This window comes from Leucoraja erinacea, chromosome 25 (genome assembly GCF_028641065.1).
Source record: "Leucoraja erinacea ecotype New England chromosome 25, Leri_hhj_1, whole genome shotgun sequence".
Classification (NCBI taxonomy): Eukaryota; Metazoa; Chordata; class Chondrichthyes; order Rajiformes; family Rajidae; genus Leucoraja; species Leucoraja erinaceus.
Genome location: NC_073401.1, coordinates 11,965,894 through 11,988,343, shown reverse-complemented (window position 1 = coordinate 11,988,343; position 22,450 = coordinate 11,965,894). Strand labels below are relative to the sequence as shown.

The 22,450-nt window shown below is 40.2% G+C and overlaps 1 protein-coding gene across 5 annotated transcripts; it reads right to left on the bottom strand.

Moving 5' to 3' along the window:
* Positions 1 to 660: 660 nt before the first annotated feature.
* Positions 661 to 22,376, bottom strand: denr (density-regulated protein). Of its 5 annotated transcripts, XM_055655680.1 has the most exons (11): positions 22,227 to 22,366; positions 17,449 to 17,521; positions 14,503 to 14,608; positions 13,579 to 13,598; positions 11,329 to 11,413; positions 11,089 to 11,133; positions 10,618 to 10,698; positions 9,252 to 9,329; positions 6,214 to 6,330; positions 5,746 to 5,885; positions 661 to 933 (listed from the first exon to the last, which is right to left on the bottom strand). In XM_055655680.1, the coding sequence occupies exons 3-11, from the start codon at positions 14,597 to 14,599 to the stop codon at positions 889 to 891; spliced, it is 708 nt and encodes a 235-aa protein (XP_055511655.1). In that variant the 5' UTR covers positions 14,600 to 14,608; positions 17,449 to 17,521; positions 22,227 to 22,366; the 3' UTR covers positions 661 to 888. The 5 variants fall into 5 exon arrangements, with proteins under 5 accessions (XP_055511655.1, XP_055511654.1, XP_055511656.1 ...); XM_055655679.1 differs by lacking the exon at positions 17,449 to 17,521 and having other exon boundaries at positions 22,227 to 22,376; XM_055655681.1 differs by lacking the exons at positions 11,089 to 11,133; positions 17,449 to 17,521 and having other exon boundaries at positions 22,227 to 22,375.
* Between the last annotated feature and the right edge of the window lie 74 nt (positions 22,377 to 22,450).

The window sequence follows — 22,450 nt, the reverse complement described above, 5'->3', positions numbered from 1 at the left end:
CTAGTTCAGCAATGACAGTGGAAAAGTGGATCTGATTCTGAAAGTCCACTTACCAACTTAAGGCAGGAACTACCATCCCTTCAGCTAAGAATGTTAGCATTCCCCAACAAGGTGAGTTAACCCTAATGTTGCAGTATTGAGAATAGGTAGCGAGCGTAATTAGTGTATCTCTAACCAACACAGCAGCCATAAATGGAGGTAGTTATGCTACAAGTGGTTAACTATTGCTGCTGTGGGAAGGTTGCAGCATGGAAGTGCAATGTGTGATGATCAAGCAATGATCACCACTGTGCTAATCCTCCATTTATCATATGCAGCTGGATATTTATGTAAGACTCTCTGATATTGATACTCCTTATGTAAATTTATCTGTGACTGCATTCTTGGTTTCCCAGAACCTTTGTCTTTGCTTAATTTCAATCTTCAAAGTTTCAAAATCTGTTAATGAATTTGATCATCTTTGCATAAATCAGAAAATATTATTTCATGATAGTTGTCAGTTGCAAAGCAATTACCTAGCTCCCATTGAAAGGGTTAATGTATTTTTATTTATTGCATTTGCATGTATTTCACATCTTTGTGCTGTCTGGTAGGTGATGCAGAACCACAATGCGTTGGACTAACAATGTTTGAAAACAAATCCCAACTCTAATGATCCACAAGAGATCAAAACAGATATTTTATTAAACTAAGGATCTTAGTGCACTCAATGTTCTTTTTTTAAAGCATAATCCAGAATTTTCACAGGAGCTTTGGCAACCAAAGTACAAGAAAATAGCCTCAAATCCATTGAGGACATTTGACTAGAGGGGATATCTGTAATAAAAAGCCTTATCACTGTTTGTCCAAATATCTTCCACCAGTTGAAACGAACAATAAAAGTGCTGGTCACTTCTTTACTTCTCCAAGATCTTCAATTGAGTCATCATCCACCTGCAAGAATAATTTACATTCAGCAACTGGAAAGGTGAAGCAGGTTAAACACAAGATTGATTGGCGAGGACCCTTCTTCAGACCCGAAACGTCACCTATCCATTTCCCCCCAGAGATGATGGCTAACCCGCTGAGTTACTCCAGCATTTTGTGTCTATCTTTGGTATAAACCAGCATCTGCAGTTCATTTTTGTTACATTTAAACAGAAGATTGATTGAGTCCCCTCAGTGTCGGTGTTGAATTATGCAGGACAAGCATAAATATTCAAACAAGGTGGAAATATTCTGACCCCTGAAATGTTATTAGGTAGTCATTAACCAGAGCCTGATAAGGTTGTTGTTATAGCAGTGAGGACAAAAGGAACCAAGACAGCAGATATTTCCAAACCTTGCACCTGCAGATGCTTCTGTACCTGTCCGAGAACATCTTTATAATAAACTTTATGCCTTGACAGTCTAACCTCACTGAACTCAAGTTAGCATGATGATGAAATCTATCACCACACTCATGTCATTTTAAAGTTCTCCCCTTTGTCCAGTTTCCAAATTCCTGTTCTACCTGGTTCCTTCCCTTTGGTGACGTCCACTGGGGAAAGCCAGCATGAATCAGTCCTAATTTCAGAGACCCTCCACACTGATCGACTATAGTAAATTCACATCACCTTTCTCTCCAAGGTCCAGCCCTGATACTGTAATATAATGTGGTGCATTTTCACCCTGCTGTTTTGAACACAGACCTACATAATACAACTCTTGACACCTCTCTCTATCTTGTTACACTAGAAATCAAGATTAATCATTATTTCACCTAACATTTCTTGACATTGCACTTAAACTCAACCTTCAATGCCAAACCAGTTTCTCTCCCTTTACCACGAGACACAAACACGATTGTCATTGTAGAATTCACACTTCAGCCTGTTCTTTCCTCAAGAACCTTATTTCTCTCTAAAGATAGATACAAAATGCTGGAGTAACTCAACGGGACAGGCATCATCTCTGGATACAAGGAATGGATGACGTTTCGGGTCGAGACTATTCTTCAGACCCGAAACTTCACTCATTCCTATCCCGAGATGCTGCCTGTTCCACTGAGTTACTCCAACATTTTGTGTCTACATTATTTCTCTCGATGGGTCTTTCCTTATCCAGTAACTTCAGATCTACATTTTGACCATTCAAAGCATCCAAAGTGGATCCAGTTAGGACAGGGCGACAACTCTTCAACAGGACTTTTTTCTTGAACAAAACTCCCATCAGTTTATACCCACAACCATCTTCCTCTGCCTAAATAAATATATTCTTAAATTGAACACTCCTTTCAATTCCCTTAATACTTCTAAATATAAAATACAATATTACTAACCATGCCTGGCTGGCTGTGGAACCAAGGCATTGCAGCTTTCACAGTCTTCTTCATCTTGATTCCCACTGACCTTGTCCTGCTTCCCACTATTACTCCAAACTAGGAAATGCAATTAACCTTGGTCCTCCTTTGCCTTTACATTGGTGATCATCGACATTTCTACGCCATCTCCATTTGGGGAAACAAATCAAACAGTACCCAATATAAACCTGCTGGTACCGCAATCACATTTCCTTCTTCCTTGCTTCCTATGAGAATACTATCCAATTCTATTATTTTCAATACTTTGGTGATAGCTGCCAGCTTTCCATTCCAATGCTTTGTTGGTCTTGTTTCAACTGTAGTTGACAAGGGCCCAAGTGTGTATTTGCCTCGATATCTGAGTTTTGCCCTCACCTCTGTCATTCCCTCCTGTAATCATAAAAGGGTTCACCCTTTAAACCAGAAGCCACCACTTCAGTAGAGCATTCTCCGAATTCTTTAACACATCTGGGATTTATTTTTTCAGTATTCCAAAGATATAATTCCTTCCACACCCAGCTCGTCCACCATCTCCTAACAGTGCTCCCTTCACATACATGTTAGAAGATGCAACACCTGCTCTTTTACTTCTGCACTCTGTGAAGGCTCCATAAAATGGTGACTAGTTTTTAATTGTTTCATGTTTATTATATTAATTACTCACTGTGCTTTGCTCTACCTTGGGACCAAATACTTGCTGGCGTATTGCTTCCCTCTTCAGATCACAAGTATGATTGAGCATTTGTCTTTATACTTTTGTCTCTTTATCATTCCCACAGCTGTGGCCTCAGTTTCCTGTTCTCAACAGATACTCATCTCTCCATTAGGTATTTTATACCCTTCCAGGCTCTACAATCTATTCCAACTATTTAAAATGATGAACCCTGTTATTTTGTGATAAAGTACGAATTGGCAATGATTCTATTACAATTTACAGAGTCTTGTGACAGTTAAAAAGCAGAAGTCAGAGGATGCACTAAACTTAGATTTCCAGGAATATTTAAATGAAGTGCCACATCAAACATTACACTAAGTGTGGAAGGAAGATGCACTAGATAACAGGAAACAGAGTTAGAGAGGAGTGTTACATGCATTTTGTTATCCTTGTGCAAAATGACATGTGTAGGAATGCAGTTCAATTATATATATATTTATAATGTGATTTAAAAAAAATTCTTATTTTTAAAATTATTCCAATCTATTTGAATTTTTTTTTTAAATCTTCAGCTATCAGAGACACTAAATAAAATTCAAATTACTTTGACGGCAGCCAGCACCAACGCTACACACCCAAGGCCTATTCACCTCCTACAGCCACTGCAGCATACAGTATGCCTGTCCAATGCAGCGGGCTGGGTTGGCCCTCCATTACCAGAGAAGAATAGTGGGGGCGGAGAGGCAGTGAACCCAAGTTAGATCAGAACAATCTAGTCTGGTTTTTAGTTTACCTTAGTTTGGAGATACAGGGTGGAAACAGGCCCTTCCTCCCACTGAGTCTGCACCGATCAGCAACCCCTGCACATTAACACTATCCTACGCACACTAGGGACAATTGACACTTATACCAAGCCAATTTACCTACATATCTGTATGTCTGAAGTGTGGGAGGAAATAAAATCTCGGAGAAAACCCACACAGCTCACGGGGAGAACGTACAAACTCCGTACAGACAGCACCGGGAGTCGGGATTGAACCCGGGTCTCTAGTGCTGCAAGCGCTGTAAGGCAGCAACTTTACCGCTGCCCTAGTGTTAGGTTTAAAAAAAAAAAAATTTTAAGAACAATCTAGCAGAGCTCTTTTCCGGAGATAGATACTCTGGTAAAGTTAAAACCTCAAAATAACAATGGCGCTTCTGGTTGACTGCTGTCTCACAGCACCAGAGACCCAGGTTCGATCCTGATTTTAGGTGCTGTCTGAAGACAGCTTGTACGTTCTCCCTGTGACTGCGTGGGATTCCTCGGAATGCTCTGGTTTTCTCTAACACCCCAAAGGTGCATGATTTTGTAAGTACCTCCCAGTGTGTAGGAAGTCGATGTGAAAGTGGGATAACATAGAATTAGTGAGAACGGGTGATCGATGACCAATGTGGACTGGGTGGACCAAAGGGGCTGCTTCCATGCTATATCTGTAAAAATGAAACTGAAATTCCTTTTCCAGATTTGCATTTAAAGAAACAAATGCATCAATGTGTACCGAGAACAATAAATACATCTGCAAATAATGAATAGTCCCTCACCATTGATGGAAAGTAGCAAATTACCTATTTTCTTTCGCCTCCACTGACAAACCCTGGAGTCTGCAATACGTTTTTATAGAACATAGAACAAACAGTACAGCACAAGAATGGGCCTTTTAGCCAATATCTGTGCCGAACATGATGCCAAGATCATCTCTCATCTACCTGTCCATAATCCAAGTGCATCCATTCCTTGCATGTCTGTATGCCCATCCAAAACCTTCTTAATTGCAATCATTGTATCTGCCTCAACCAACCCCGACAGTGCATTCCAGGCGCTCACCACCCTCTTTGTAAGAACATTTCCTTCAAAATCTCCTTTAAACTTTGCCCCCGTCGACTTAAGGCTATTCTATCATGGGGGAAATGTTTTGACTGTCTACCCTATTTATGCCTCTCATAATTTTATATACTTCTATCAGGTGTCCTCGCAATCTCTGGCATTCTGGAGGAAACAATGCAAGTCTGTCTAACACCTCTCTGGAGCTAATACTTTCTAATGTAGGCAAAATTCTGGTAAACCTTCCCTGCACACTTTCCAAAGCCCCCACGTCCTTCCTGTAATGTACAATTCTCTCTCCAATTAATCTTCACACTTTTGATATATCTGGTTGGGCCCATTAGGAAGGCAATTTTCCTTGTTACACACCAGAAAATATGTGCTTAGAATTTCTTCAGCATTGTATGTGCATAGATTGCAGGCATTGAACACCCATCAAACCTGAACACTTCCATCAGGGGACTATTCTTGAACTTAAAGTTCATTAACTTCATGTGTGGGAAGGAACTGCAAATGCTGGTTTAAACTGAAGTTAGACACTGGAGTAACTCAGCGGGTCAGACAGCATCTCTACAGAAAAGGAATGCGTGGTGTTTCGGGTCAAGACCACTCTTCAGACCTAGACTTCAGAACAACAATTAGTCTCAACATTGGTGAAGGTTTTCAAAGCCACAATCTGAGAAATTTTATAGAGCAGAGAAAAGTAGCTCATAATGTTTGTGGCAAACAAGATGCTAAGTTACATGATCTCATCTGTCCGTACATGCTCCATATCCATCTATTCCCTGCACTTCTATGTGACTATCTATAAGCCCTTAAACACTAAACACTCCCTCCACCACCACCCTGGCAATAAGTTTCAGGCCCCCACCACTCTCCGTGTGGCAGTGAAGAAAAAGGAAGTCTTACCTCTGGCCATTTCTCTTGAATTACATCCATAATATCATCTGTTACATCACCCTGAATTGTAATTTCATCTTCTCCTGTAACGGATGCTCCACAGGAGAACTTCTGAGCAAAGAATCGTTGGGCTTCTTTAAGTTCGATCTCTGTTTTATATACAAAGAAAAGAACCATTAATAATAATTTCAACTAAGATTTTGGGCTGAGTTAACCAAATTCCAATTTTAGAACAATGTTGCGTGGGAAATTAAAAAGAATAAAAGGCATTCAGTTAATCCATCAGTTTCCCTCTCTGTATTAAATTATTGCATGATATTTTGTTCAACTGCTAAGGTGTTTTGTTTGAGGAGAGGCAATTTTAGAGAAAATAGGAATGAAATTAACATGCAGGAAAATTCCAATTCATATTTTTCATGCTCCCAGTATTCAGAAGAATATAAAATGACAGTAAAATGATTAACATCGAATACTTGCCAAAGGTTGCAAGGCCACAGACTCTTGTTACATATTTCTTTTTTGCTCTTGGGATTTTGGCTATTGTAACCTTTTGAGGGGCTGTCTTTTTCTTTTGTTTAATTATACCTCTGCCACCTTAAAAACAAAAATGCAACTTTTATCAGAACACGAGTTCGATCACTACCAACAATCCGCACATGCTCAGCTTGCTTTATATAGAGGCAAATCACATTTGTAAATTATCTGTAGTTAGAAAATTCAAACTTTATTTGACATGTAACTTGCCACTTAAGCACAAATCATAAAGTGCCAGAGTAAAGGGCTTGTCCCACTTGGGCGTCATTTACGCGACATCATTTAGGCGTCACGACGCACACGTGATGTGCGTACCGCGTGCATTACGCGCGCATGGCGTGTGGTGGCGTAGGCAGTGACGCACGGGGCGCCCCAGGATTTTGGGATTCACAAAATCTTGGCGCTCCACCTGCGTGACGCGCAAATGACGCCCAAGTGGGACAGGCCTTTAAACCAGCGAGTTAGGCAGCGATTTTCAGAAGGCCTTTGATAAGGTGCATCACAAAGGCTGCTAAACAACTTGAGAGCCCATGGTATTCCCTCCATCAGCGCTGCAAGACCCACTAACAGAGTTAATAAATAAAGGCAAAAATAAAGCCGATTTTGTCAAGGCAGCACTTTGAGACGGTAATCCATGCCTTTGTTACCACCCGGCTGGATTACTGCAATGTACTGTATCTGGGGGTTAGTCGGTCCTCCATCGCCCGTCTCCAGATGTTACAGAATGCAGCTGTTCGTCTCTTGACTGGCACACAAAAGCATGATCATGTTTCACACCTTTTGGCCTCTCTCCACTGGCTGCCTATTCAGTATAGGAATCGTTTTAAAATTCTTTTATTTACTTTTAAATCCCAAAGTGGTCTTGCCCCGTCCTGCCTATCTGAGCTTCTTCACCCTTATTCGCCCTCCCGCTCTCTCAGGTCAGATGATCAGCTGCTCCTGATTGAGCCAAAGACTAAGCGGAAGTTCAGAGGGGACCGTTCCTTTGCTGTGTCGGCTCCGAGATTGTGGAATGAATTGCCTCTGCACGTTAAACAGGCCCCTTCTCTAGCTGTTTTTAAGTCACTCCTGAAGACATATCTATTCTCCATGGCCTTTGTAGACCAGTGAGGTGTTGAATTGTTTATTAACTTTATTTGCTTGGTTTTGCTGCGTTGTTTGTACTCGTGTTTTATGTTTTTTTTTTATTTATTGTTTGGATTTTTGTATGTAATTTATGCGCCTCGTGTTAGTTGTATGTTCTGTTGTTCTGCCTGTTTTATGATGTCTTGCTTGTTTTCTTTTTTTCTGTACAGCACTTTGGTCAGCTTTGGTTGTTTTTAAGGTGCTTAACAAATAAAGTTATTATTATTATTATTATTATTATTAATACAGCACTCTGTGTTTTGACAAGAGTTCCAGCATCTGCAAGTACATCTTTCAAGTACAAATCATACTGCTCATTTTGAATATTTAAAAATATTGTTTTACTCTGGAGGGCAAGAAAATGGCATATCAGTTGTGTTAATGAATCTTTAAACTGCATTTTAAAAAGAAATTGGATAGAAAATAATATTTTATTTTTTGTGCAATAATTGCAATTCAGGAAACTAAACACGGAGTTCCAACTCCTCTCCATGCGTTAAGTCTAGAAGAGTAGGGAATAAAATTAGTATAAATACATCACTTCTGGTCATGGTCCAGGGAAACTATGAAACTCCATTAAGTGTTCATAATAAGTGCAAAAAGAAAAGGATGGAATTCATGACCATTTCCACATTTGGGTAGCCAACATTCACAGGGCCACGCACGGCCAATTGCCCAAGCATTGGGGATTGTCTATTCGCAGAAAAGTATCTCTGCGAATGATCAACAACTTCTTCAGCAGAAAAGCAGTTGAAGATAGAAGTATATAATTTGAGATAAGAGTCATAGAGTCTGCCAACTAGGCTCACTTGTGATCCGATTGTTTAATGAGGCAACATTCTCTTAGAAAAGTGCCAAATGGAAAACTGTATTGAAACCTAGAATATTCCAACTATTAATTATTTGTGAGGGTTGTTTTATAGAGAAGCAGCAGTTCAAGGTTAACACATTGACAATATTATTTACATTAAACCAAAGTACTAGCAAAACAGAAAACGGAGTGGACACGTAGCAAGCTTTAGTTTACCACACAGAGATAAACGCCCAGCTTTGATGTTAGTTGACGGATGTGTAACCCGTAACTATTCATAGTTACACCAATGATACATTGCTTTTTGGTGTAGCAGAACTCTCTCACTCTGCACTACTGAAGTGGAAGAAATTGAGTGTGTCTGGAAATGGGAGGTCTTGGAATATACACAAACCTTAATTTAAATGGATGGAATGTGCATTGAAGTTAGTCTGAATATACAAGTCGACATATATGCAGTTCGTTCGCTCGTGTGTCAGACTAAGTTCTGCCATTGCCTTGCCACAGCCAGTGCCACATCTGTGCCTCTGTGGAGATCGTCCATAGTGCATGCATCTCCACCACAAGTCAGTAGGTGGGCCATTGTCTGTACCTCTCCACAGTTGCACTTGTCAACTGGGGAGAGTTAGTCTGCACATACAAATATTTGAGTGGAAAATTACATTCAGATTCGGAAAAGGCTATCTACTCACCAGAAAGTACAGTGCAACTGTGGATCTCAGTCAATGTGGGACCTATAAACCCATTATTTACTTGGAAGCAGATCAAATGGGTAATAAAAAGGAACTACAGATACTGGTCTATACCAAAAATAGGCATAAAATGCTGGAGTAATTCAGCAGGTCAGGTAACATCTCTGAAATAAATTTTTGATGATGTTTTGGGTAGGGACCTTTCACATAGGTAGCTGGAAATCAAGAGATTCATACTTTTTTTAATTTTTCTTTTAAATGACCGGTGGCTACTTCAGTGATGTTTTAGCTGCCTCCTACTGATTATGTTGTTTTGAATGTTTGTAAATGTTTGATATAAAAGGCACAGTAACCTCGTCTTTGTTTTTTCTTTTCTTCCTCCTCTCCAGCTGGCGGCTCTCCTCCTCCTGAATCGGGTTGTGTAGACTGATCTATTAAATAAAAATCAGAGTTAATTTTCAATGGAAAATCTTGTCTCATTCATTTTTTAAATAAATATTTGATGTAGATTCTGAGTTTCAATTGTATACTTTGTTGACATGATCTAGTCGAGAAAAACTGCTCAAGCAATTTAGGGTGACACAGTGGTGCAATGGTAGAGTTGCTGCCTTACAGCGCCAGAGATCCGGGTTTGATCCTGACTATCTGTACAGTGTTTATACGTTCTCTCCGTCAACCCGTGGGTTTTCACCGGGTGCTCTTTCTTCCCACACTCAAAAGACGTATTGGTTTGTAGGTTAATTGGCTTTGGCAAGTTGTAAAATTATCCCTAGTGTGTGTAGGTTAGTGTACAGGGATGATCGCTGGCATGCACTTGGTGGGCCGAAGGGCTTCTTTCCATGCTGTATGTCTAAACTATATAGTTTGTAGATAAAACACAATTAACACTTTTTAAAATCTATCTCAACTCTTTGTAAGCAAAAGCGAAATTATAAGAATGATATGATGCAAAGACTGCCTCCTTATTACATTCATTTATCCAGTGCTTGTTAATTCTCGCAAGACCAGGAAGGTTCTTGGACAGTTTACTGACTGCAGGAAGTTTCCAGCTAATTGCAAATCAAGAAATTAATTGTGGTGCTCCAGAGAGCAGAAAGGCACTTGCATTCAAGATTTACAAGCCAGGTTAGGTGGAGTTGACGCATACAGGGTCAGCATTCACATTATGCCCCGTAAACAAAGACTAGTTCATTTTTCCCCCAAAATGTTACAACTGTGCAAAAGCGAGAACATCTTTTACAATAACATTTTAATAATGCCACTGCTGAAAGACTGTGGATTATTTGAGCAATACAAATTAGAAAAGATCTTCATGCAACATATATTGATGGGGAGAATCATCCTTGGTTGTGTTCAGATTCTAAAGATGTCTTCATAATTGTGATGAACTTGTGTTTGTCTTGTGCCTATTCTATGTGCCAAGACAGATGACATTGTTTTGTTTTAACCCATTTCTTCCATCAAAGTATCAAATACTGCTGGAATTTTATGTAAATGCATGTTATATTTATCAGTCCATTCTTGGCACAATAACAATATTATTGAATTCTGAAAGTAATTTTTTAATCTTAGTTTTTCAACGTTCATAGCAGTGGAAGGCAAAAAGTCAGAAAGGGTGGCTCAGTAGCACAGCTGGTTGAGCTGCTGCCTCACAGTGCCTGAGAACTGAGTTTGATCCTGACCTCAAGTGTGGTCTGTGTGGTATTTACACATTCTTACTGTGATCATGTTGGCTTCCTCTGGGTGCTCCAATTTCCACCCCCATCTTAAAGACGTGTGGGTTTGTAGATGAATAGGCCTCTGTAAAAAACAAAATGCTCCTAGTGTGTGGGGAGTAGATGAGAAAGTGGGATACCATAGAACTCGTGATCAATGGTCGGCACTGACATGGTGGGCTGAAGGGCCTGTTTCCATGCTGTATCTCTAAATTAAACTGTGAAATAAATGTTTCTTCTCTCTCCCTTATCTCCCCACCTCTGAATTAATTTACAACTTATGGTCGTTATCTCTGTTAGGATATTAAATGATCAATTGTGGGTTGGGAATATTGGGCACTTTAACACACACAAGCTTGTGGATAAGCTAGCCTTTCTTACTAATAATTTATGTTGCTTTAAACTACAGTGATATATTTCAAGTCAAGAGTGTTTTATTGTCATTTGTACCGAAACAGAACAATGTAATTCTTACTTGCAGCAGCATAGCAACTTTGACTGGAGATAGTAAGGCCAGTGTCTGTATCATGGCAAAACATAAAGGCAGGAGATAGGGTGCTGTATTAATACCTTTGGAACTGATACAGTACATAGCACAGTACAGCACCACATAAGATGCTTCAAAAATTAGTTTCCCCAAAGGGAGCTCACATCAACATCCTGAAGCACAGATCTTTATATTTAAAATACAACACAAGAAATGATTCTTTCATACCTATACTGAGTTTTGCAAATTCCTCTGGGCAGTTCTTCTCCAGCCATTGCCTGCACTTGGTATACTGAGGCATATACTCACAATACTGTCAAAACAAACAGCGTGTATATAATAATTTTAGAAACATTATTGAGTTAATGAAGATTTCCCATTTGGAGAGTCAACATTATAAGTACCAATGGTAGAATCAAGAAGCCAAGCAGCCAATATTGATTCCGTGATAGAAAACGCCAACCCATTACTAGTTTTTATACGAGGTAATGCATCATACAATTTTGGAAAGAAACATCAAAATCTTCAAATGTTGTCAAAATTCAAACACATAATAGAAGCATTTTGAGCTTATTCTCTGTAACAGCAAAGTTTTCCAGTTCAAACATGCCCAAATGGACTCGACATAAATACACCATTTAACAACCTAAAACCAATAACATCTGAGGAAAGGTCATTGGCCTGAAATAACAGCTCAAGTTCTCTCTCTACAGACACTACTGGACCTACTGAGTATACGTTACATTTATCAGTACATTCATGGCACAATAACAATATTATTAAATTCTGAAAGGAAAATTAATGTTTATAATGATTTTCAAGAGGTTCACAGCAGTAGAAGGCAAGAAGCAGTGGTTCAACATGCAGCTGGGAGAGCTCCTGCTCCATAGCGCCAGAGATTCGGGTTCAATCTAACCTTGGGTGCTGTCTATATGGAGTTTGCATGTTCTCCCTGTGTGACTTTGTGGGTTTCCTCCAGGTGCTCCGGTTTCCTCCCACATCCCAAAGACATACAGGTTTGTAGGTTAATTGACCTCTGTAAATTACCCCCTAGCTTGTAGGGAATGGGATTATGTAGAACTAGTGTGAATGGGTGATCTATGGGTAGCATGGACTCAGTGGGCCAAATAATCTGCTTCCATGCTATATTTCTATACTATGTCAGACAAACCTAACCCACTGACTCAGCCAGAAGTATTGACTGTGTGTGGTTATCAAGATCATCTATGGACTGCCTACTACTAAAGTGCAAAATATATAAATGGCACAGTACTGATCCCTAATGACAGAAAATTGGTACATTCGCCAAATGTGAAAATAAATTGAAATGCGTCATTTTGAAAGGAAGTGGCCTTAAGTGCTCCAAAGTGGGAAAGGTTATAGAACTCCGTACTCACTGAGAAACCGTTAGCAACGTCCAGACAATCGCCTTGGCGTGGGCAAGTTGGGCCAAAGGGCCTGTTTCCATGCTGCATGACTCTAACATCCTATTAAATGCAGAAGCCACGAACCTGCTGCCAGTGATTTCCTGCACCTCCCCGGTTACATTGCTATGTAAACTACTCTCAAGTCAGCAACAAATAAAAACCTTGAATTGAGTTGAATTCAGAAATGTCTACAACTTAGCCTCACTGTAAAGCACTCATATTCTTCCTGTGATTGCATGTTTACCTCTGGGTGCTCCGGTTTACTTCCACATCCCATAGACATGTCGCTTCATAGGTTAATTGGCCTCTAAATTGCCCCCAGTGTGCAGGGAGTGGATGAGAAAGTGGGATAACATAAAACAAGTATATGGGTGATCGCTGGTCAGCGTGGACTCGGTGGGCCAAAGGGCTTGTTTCCACACTGTATCTCTAAAAGTAAAATCTAAACTAAAGCCAATATATATAAAATAGTTAAAGAACGGTTCTGACCCAAAACATCACCGATCCTTGTTCTCCAGAGATGTTGCCTGACCTGCTGAGTTACTCCAACATTTGTGTTATTTTTTGTAAGCCAGCACCTGCGGTTCCTTGTATCTTTCTCTTCCCTCTAAAATATTTGATGCCCATCTTATTTGTAGCATAGACCATGGTTTGGGAGTATGAAATCATTAATAATTTAACCATGGAGTGTGCTTGATTGGGATATAAAAAGGTCTTAAGGTGCCATTTACATATGTATCAACACTTTATTTGTTATAACTGAATATTCGTACAGTCCGAGTAAAATGCAGATAAAGGTCACATGAAAAGCTAAGCAAATAGAAATATGGGTGCAGTAAAGTTTAATTAAAGAAGTGTAACTTCTCCATAAACCTATCTTTTCTTTCACTGTATAGCTGTGAAAAACAGGAATTGTAAATTGCTATCCATTTACACCATCCAATCAACAGAGGCTCAGAGAACTTGAAAAATACCATTCAAAATAGGAAAAAAAGTAATAAACAAAAATAAAAAGGAGAGCTTAATAGATTTGGTAATTATTTGTACTTACCTCTGTTGGCAATGAACAGACTAGAAAGAGGGAAAAAACAGTAATTTGAGTTTAAACAATTATAAAATTTTGGAACAAGTAATGTACAAAGAGTTTGAAAATGCTTGCATGCAATTAAATCAATTAAGCAAATTGATTAAGACGCCAATTATATGCCTTAGAAGTGGCAAGTTCAGTAAATGCAATTTAAACTCATATCCCAATGTTTAATTAGAATAATATACAGGGAATAAACAACTTCATAATATTTTTGCTAGATAATTTAAATTCCATTAAAAGATTTTTTTAATTAAAAAAAACATGATACTTTGTCATAGAGAATGTCATTGCACTGGGCATGTCTTTATTTTAGATGTTTAATGTAAATAAGTAAAACATTTTATGTATATGGTATTATTAAATGTTTTTTGTTCCACATCGATGTATTTTGAAAACCCATTTTTGGCTTAACTTTGTTTCCCTTCTCAGTTTTGCTGCTCGTTCTTCCTTCTTCCCATCTCCCCTCACCTCATAATGAACAGGTTCATCCAAACTTTACCATAAATCCTGTTGTATGCGATCATGGTTACATTTTCATTTTCCATATTTCTGGCAACATGACTAGATGTAGAACTGTTTAAAACGTTATCATTTCAGCCCGGCATTTCATCACATCAAACTAATAAGATCCTCATCATGTTAAGGACCTGTCCCACTTTCACGACCTCTGCCAAGTTTGCCCTTGACTCATACTCGCAGCATGGTCGTCACAAGGTAGGTCGCAGCAGGCCGTGATGCTTGTCGTAGATACTCGTGGCATCAAGTAGGTCAGGGCATTTTTCTAGCATGATGAAAAATGTCCACGAGTAAAAAAGATCGTGAATTAGGTCGTGAAAGTGGGATAGGCCCTTTACTGTTTTAGCACATAGTACTTGTCAAACTTACTTCCACAGTAGAGTACTTTTAACGGACATGGCACCTTATTGCTGACTGTTTTATCTCCCATTTTGTTTCCTGATTCAGCAGTTTCAGTAGTGGCCATCTCATCAATCTAAAGAACAAATTCATCAAAAACAAACAAGATAAACATTATTTCTCGTTTTCTACTCATAAATTATATATATTTTTTATCCTGTTGTTAAACTCTCCAATCGGCAGAAAGAAATTCTCTCATCTATCTTTTCAATTGCTATTGCCATAGATTACTACAACAAAGAACAAGAACAAATTTCACACGCTGTTAATCCGTTTCATATCTTACTTCACCCCATGACTACGAGACGACCACATGTATCATCAGTCTGAAGAAAGGTCCTGACCTGAAATATTGTCTGCCCATTCCCTCCACAGATGCTGCCCGACCCACTGAGTTCCTCCAGTAGTTTGTTTTTATGCTCAAGATTCCACCATCTGCAGTTTCTTGCGTCTCCAATTAATAGCAGGTTTTGTATTATCAAAGTTGTGTTTATGCCAATTTTGGTCCATACCAATGGCTTCTCTATTGTCATGTGTACTCTTGCTGCTCAATCCCTCTCCTTCCCTGGTCAACTGCACAAGTTAAAGCAAACAGGGTGAACCTTATCATGAGCTTTGACAAAGTCAGGCTTCAAATACTCCATTCATGCTCTGTTATCGATTTCTGGCACTACCTTACCCCACTACTGGCAAAATAATTATAATGTTTGGACACAATTTCTCAAACTGCTTCTTATAATACAGCTTTCTAGTTTTTTAAAACACTCAGGCCACTTCCTCTACAGCAGTACATCCCATACTTCAAATACCATGTCTTCATTGAACTACTGTCTGTGTCCTCTAATGCGTGGGTTTAAAATTCAGGTCCTCCTCCATGGTCCTGCTCATGACCATTCTTGTAATCTTCTCTGCCTAGTTATTAACCTTCCTTCACTCCTCCAGCATTACCTTCTTCACCTTATACCAAATGCCTGTCCCTGTATTTCCTGCTTCACGCACAGTGAGTGACACACTACAGGTGAGGATACTAGAATTGAACACCCTGGCCCTCCTTCGCACGGCGCCTGTTTAGACGTACGCTGGTCTCCAACTCGTTGTAGTAGACCCCATCTCTATCACGGAAGGTGGAGCAGTAGTTTTCCTTGTATCAGACGTCCCTCACAAATTAACTACCTGAATATCCATCTCCCTTTCCAAGGGAGTCTGCCGGGATTAAGGATTCTGTGTTCGGAGGTTGGTGAGAGGCCAATGTGGCATCCACAGATCCTTCCAGAGATGGAGTACAATATACTCTGGATCAATCTGGTGGTGTCCGAAAAATTCCTACTCTATTGACATAAAGGCACTTCATGAAACAGGCTTAAAATGTGCATAACTTTTAGTTAATACTTTCAATGGTGCTGACCCTCAGACCTTATGTCAACAATTCAGTCATGAATTAAAATTGATAGATTTATTTAAGTCTGAAGAAGGATCCCAACCCAAAACATCACCTATGCATGTTCTCCAGAGATGCCTGACCAAATGGGTTACACTAGTACTTTGTGCCTATCTTTGATAAACCACCTACAGTTCTTTGTTATTACGGATTTATTTATGCCCCTGGTCACACCCACAGGACAGCCAAAAATGCTGTAGAACCATCAAAAGCAAATTGAGTAATAACATGTTTTGATGAATACTGCCTAAGAGATAAATATTGGTTAGCACACATGGGCTGAACACGGCGCTGAATCTTTTACATTCATTTGAAAAGGCAGATAGGAATTTAATTTGAGGTCAACATCTTTCGCAGTTTGGAGTTTCCTCAGTGTTATGTTAAGGTACAAGTACATTTTTTGCAATAGGACTTGTATTCAAAGATGAGAAGGCTAACCATTGAATGGCTTTTGAAGGGTCCAGGATCAAATGGGCACACCAACAGAGTTATATTAAATGGCTGATGAGATTCTGGCCTTTCTACTCTTGTTTAAATAAGATAAGCTTGTGAAATGGTTACAGCTGTGAAGAATTCTGGTATTCGCCCCCCTGCTGGACAGTTCTGGACACTTCAGCCCTGAAGTGATATACTGAACTTGGAGAGGGTGCAGAGTACATTTACAAGTTGCAAGGGCTCAAAGAAGACAATAGCAAGGACAGGCACAGGTGAGGCTGACATGCCTATGAGATTAATCAACAGAATGGAGTAACAACAGCTTTAAACCTAAACACACTATCTAGGTGAACGTCCAGTGTAATACTGAGTGCGCCACAATGTCTGATACTATTATGGAACTGAATGCAAAAGATCCCAAGACTCTATTTGAAGAGTAGGAGTAAGAGTCTCCCAATCAAGATTTTGCCTCCAACCCAAACCCTTCAGGGTTTATCAAGTCAGTTGTGCATTTCTTTCTTATGGTGCTAGCAATATGGATAACTTATGTCTTAAAAATTAGTAAACAATATAATTCATTGTTTGCAAAAACCCATTGTGACATCCAGAGGGTGTAATCAGGTGTTATGCAGATGAACAATAACTGTTTCCAGCCTGACAAATGTCAAATTTCAGAAGCACAAGGAAGAAATACTGTTGTTTTAATATTGCACAGCTTACATGCAGGTTACTACACAATATTTTAAGCGTGGATTAGCTCACTTTACTGTAGCAGGCACTTAGATTATTTGCCACCCGCTATAAACCATCAAAATTGTTGTGGAAACCCGATTAATGATAGATAACTTCCACAATAATTTCATATTTTGGTGGAGCGGAAGGCATAGTTGAGACGTTGGGATAGTCCCCGTCTCAACTACCTCCTCTGGTAACTCATTCCATATACCCACCAACCTTTGTGCAAAAATGTTACCCCCCAGATACCCATTATATCTTTCTCCCTTCACCTTAAATCTATGTCCTCTGGTTCTCGATTCCCTTACCCTGGGTAAGTACTCCTTTATCCTTCTGCGCTCCAAGGAATAGTCCCAGCCTGCTCAACCTCTCTCTATAGTTCTAGGAAGATAAAGTATATCAGTTTGCAAACAAATTAGGGAAGAAAGAGTCAGATAATTTAGGCTTGGAAATAAGTAGTCTTAATGATGGCACAATTGTATGGTCCAAAAATCAACTCCAGTTCACACATGGTAACAAGATCAAGAATAGTCTGGTTCAGTTTACTATAGATTCCTGGAGGAAATAGTCGGAGGTGAGAGAACAGAGTTTGCAACAGGAATTGATATCAGTGCGTTTGGTCTTCCCAACAGTTAATGGGAGATGTTTTTACCCAGTGCTAACCATCTGTCAAACAATCTGATACTTGGAATACTAGGATCACCAGGTGGTGCTTCAGCGATGGCAGTCTCGCCAATGGTCTGTCTGTCTTTTCATCTTTTTTTATTATTTTTAGTGTGTTTTAAAAGTATGTGTTAATGTTCTCGGCTTTGTTTTATGTGGGGCGTGGGTTGGGGGAAACTTTTTTCAATCTCTTATCTTGCCGGAGATGCGATTGTTTTCCGGATCGTATCTCTGGTCGCTCTGTGGCCTAACATCATGGGGCTGGAGGCCTTGCTCAAGACTGACTTTGAACCCCACCCCGGGGCTGTGGACTGCGATCCTTTCCCTGGGATCGACACTCCAAACACGGCCTGCGGATTTCAACATCGAGGAGCTCGCAGTCTCGAGTAGTGACTGATGTCAGGAAGCTCCAAAGTTGAAAGAGGGTCGACTAGCCCCGACCCGGGGTCCAATTGCCCGGCACGGGGGAGCTGAGATCCCCCCCCGATGCAGGAGCTTGATTGCCCCGACGCAGAGGGCCTGACCGCCAGCTACGGAAGCCAAGATCGTCCTGTCAATGGAAGGCTAGAGGCCCCCGACCGCAGGTGAACAAAGAAGGGAAGAGATTGAACTTTTGTTTCGCCTTCCATCACAGTGAGGAATATGGAGGAGTCACTGTGGTGGATGTTTATATTAAAATGTATTTTGTGTGTCTTGTTGCTTTATATTGGTATGACTATGGCAAATCAAATTCCTCGTATTTGCAAAACATACTTGGCTAATAAAGTACGATTATGATGATTAAGGGAGGCGGAGATGATGCACAGCTATGTATAATGCCAACATCAACATGATCATGTTTGAGATAATGCATCTTGAGTCATGGAGGGATACAGAACAGGAACAGACCCTTCAGCCCACACAGATCATCAACCACCCATTCACCCGAGAATCATGAAGTCATAGAGCACTGACATAGGCCCCTCGGTCCAATTCATCCATTCTGACAAAGATGCCCTTCCAAAACTTTGCCATTTGCCCATGTTTCTCACATATCCCTCGGCACCTTTCCCCTCTGTGTACATTTCCAAATTATTTTTAATATTTTTCTTGTATCCGCCTCAACCATTTCTTCTGGAAGTTCATTCCATATATCTACTAGGCACTGTGTGAAAAAGCAGTTCCTCGGGTTTCTATTAAATCTTTTCCCCTGTCACCTAAACCTGTGCTCTGTAGTTCGTGATTCCGCTACCCTGGAAAAAAGACCGTGCATTCACTGTATGCTTGGTCCTCAGGATTTTATACTTTTGTAAGATGGCCATTCAGTCTCCTAAGCTCTAAACCTCTCATTATAACTTAGTCCCAAGTCTTGGCAACATTATGGTAAATCTTTTTGGCATTCTTTTCAGCTTAATGACATATTTCCTGAAGCAGAGTGACCAGACCTGAACAGAATACTAATAGTGCAGTCTTATACAACACCCCAACTTCTATGTAGAAACAAGGAACTGCAGATGCTAGTTTACAAAAAAAAAGACACAAAGTGCTGGAGCAACTCAGCAGATCAGGCAGCACTCAGGCCGAGTTCCTCCAACATTACCTGTCTTATTTTCATCTTAACTTCTATACTTAATAACATGACTGATGAAGGCCAGCTTGCTAAAAGCTTTCTTCGTCACCCTGTCTACTGGTGACATAATTTACAGGACACTATGTACTAGTACACCATGATTCTTCTATTCCACGTATTCCCCTGAGCCCTACCGTTCACTGTGTTTGACTCCCCAAGAAGCTACACCCTACACTATACGAATGAAACTCCATTTGCCATTCCTTGGGCTACTAACCCAACTGTTCAAGAACCTGCCATAATCTTGGCAACGTTCTTCACTGTCTACAATACTACCTATTTTAGTGTCGTATAAAGACTTACTTTTACCTTCCTGCCACAGAACATGCCTTCTACATTCTCATCCAAATCGTTGATATAGATGACATACAACAAACCTTTAAACCCAATTTTGAAGGCACACCACTAGTCACGTGTTTCCAGTGCGAAAAACAACCTTCCACCATTACCCTCTGGTTCCTACCATCAAGCCACTTATGTATCCAATTAATTAGCATTCCCTGTGGGATTTCATGTGATCTAATCTTCCAAAGTAGCCTACAATGCTGAACCTTATCAAAGGATATATAGACTATGCTACCACCCTATCCTCAGCAACCTGTAAAAAAAACTCAATCAAATTTGTGAGACATAATCACAAAGCCACGCTGACTATCTCTAATAAACCTTAGTCTTTCCAAATGCATGCACATCTTATCCAGGGCTGCCAACTCTCACGCATGAGCGTGAGACTCACGCATTTGACAAAATTCTCATGCTCTCACGCTGATGACAGAAGTTCTCACGCTCAAAAATATATATTTTTAAAATATAAATAATAAATAAAGTCACACTCCTCCACACTCACCAATGAGAATAGTTTTCCGTCGGCGGGTTTCCCATAAAGAAACTTTCACTTTGAAGAAAGATTTGATAACTGGGATTGTATTCTCTGCAGCCAGGGAGGTGAAGAAAATACTTAGTTGAGGAGAATAATATTATGAGAATAGGACCTGTTTCGCTTAACAAAGGGTGTAGGAAGGAACTGCAGATGGTGGTTTAAACTGAAGAAAGACACTAAAAGCTGGAATAGCAGGACAGGCAGCATCTCTGGAGAGAAATGTGTGATGTTTCGGGTCGAGACCTTCAGACTGAAGAGGTTGTAAACCAGCCATAAAACACAATGACTGGAGATGTGTATTATCCAACTAAGGCCAGAAATCAGATTCATGTGTTCATTTTTATTGACGTGACACCATAATATATTACAGAAAAAAAATAATTTAATGGGGTGGCACGGTGGCGCAGCAGTGGAGTTGATGCCTTGCAGTACCACAGACCCAGATCAGATCCTGACTACGGGTGCTGTCTGTACAGTATTTGTACATTCTCCTTATGACCACATGGTTTTCTCTGGATATTTTTGTTTCTCCACATCTGAAAGAAGTGCAGGTTTGTAGGTTAATTGGCTTCTGTAAATTGTCCCTGGCGTGTAGGATACAATTGGTGTATCGTAGATTGCTGGTCAGTGTGGACTTGGTAGGCCGAAGGCCTGCTTCCATATATATGTTTTACATATATATATATTAATTTCATTGAACCATATACGGTTGAAAATGTGGCATTATTTTCGTCTTGTTTCTATAGTCAAAGGGTAAGGTTGATTGATTTATTTGTGCAGACCAGTGATGGAATTCTGACCACTCTTGCCTTGATTCTATGTTTTTGTTTCTCTATATATCTATATCTATCTATATCTATATCTATATATATATATATGCATAACAGCATGAATTATAATCTGATTTCCATACATGAATATACTAAGGTCATTTATGTGCTGCACCTGTTGACCAGAGCCTGGCCTAACCTTATTCATACCTAATCCAATTTGAAGCATTAAAATATTGCATTCAAGTGCAAGTTAAAAGACTCACTACAGTATGCACCAGATTGCACAATTTCAAGCTCACCCAATGTTGGCAGCCCTGTCTTATCCCTCAGAATCCCCTCCAGTAACTCACCAACCACAGATATTAGGTGTATAGACCTATAGCTCCCTGGGTTTTCTTTGCAGCCTTTCCTAACTGAAGTATAACTTCCAGTACCTCATCCTAATCCCACATTATTCCATACAGGAAACCAGAAGGCAGCAAAAAGGTCAAGTTAAGATGCATACTTCATGGTTTTAGAATAACTGTACATTTCGAAATGATTCGAAATTTGATGAGAATGTTGCAACAATCCGTCTAGCACATTTTGAAGGAAGTAAGGGAGTTATTTCAGTCCTCACCTATTTTTATCCCATGTTTAGGTTTACAAAGAACAGATTTCCAGTTATTTTTTGTATTCAAGTTTGCGAGAAATGGCGAGCAAATTGGCTGCACTGCTCACCCCATGTTACACCACTCCCCGCAGTTACAACCGTTGGCTGTACCACTACCCACAATTATAACTGCTGGTTCCACGGCTCCCCACAATTGCAACCGTTGACTATACTTTAAAAAAAAAATGTCACCAGCTGTGAAGGCATTTGGGGCGCCCTGAGGAAGAAAACACACACCCCACAGTCGAGTGGGTCGTGCACAAAATTGTCATTATGCAATCCGTATAAAAGCAAATGGAGCAATAATACCCCGACCCAGTGCAGTAAATGATGTGGGATTGCACCGAAAACATTTTTGTTTAAATGAGGGGGAAAAAAAGCAAAGTAAAATAATTGCAGCAACGCATGGCTCGGGCAGCAGCTGCAAAGCACCGCTGTCCCCCAGGAGATTGGGAGTGAACAGGTGTCCGGCCGCACCTTCACACTGAGCTGCAAAAGCCGCATCGTACCTTTGCACCAGGCGCCGGGTTCCAGTGTGACCATCAAACGCGGATCATTGATTCCTCATCAAATGAATCAAACTGTCCCCGTCAACCAACCGTCCGCACGGCCTCCCGCACCGCCCGACGCACACACACCGCGCGAAATAGGCTTCCTGCGCGAAGCCGGAACTAATTCATGCAGCTTGCAAACACCATCTGTGTCTGGATGTTGTCGTCCGCATTACAATACA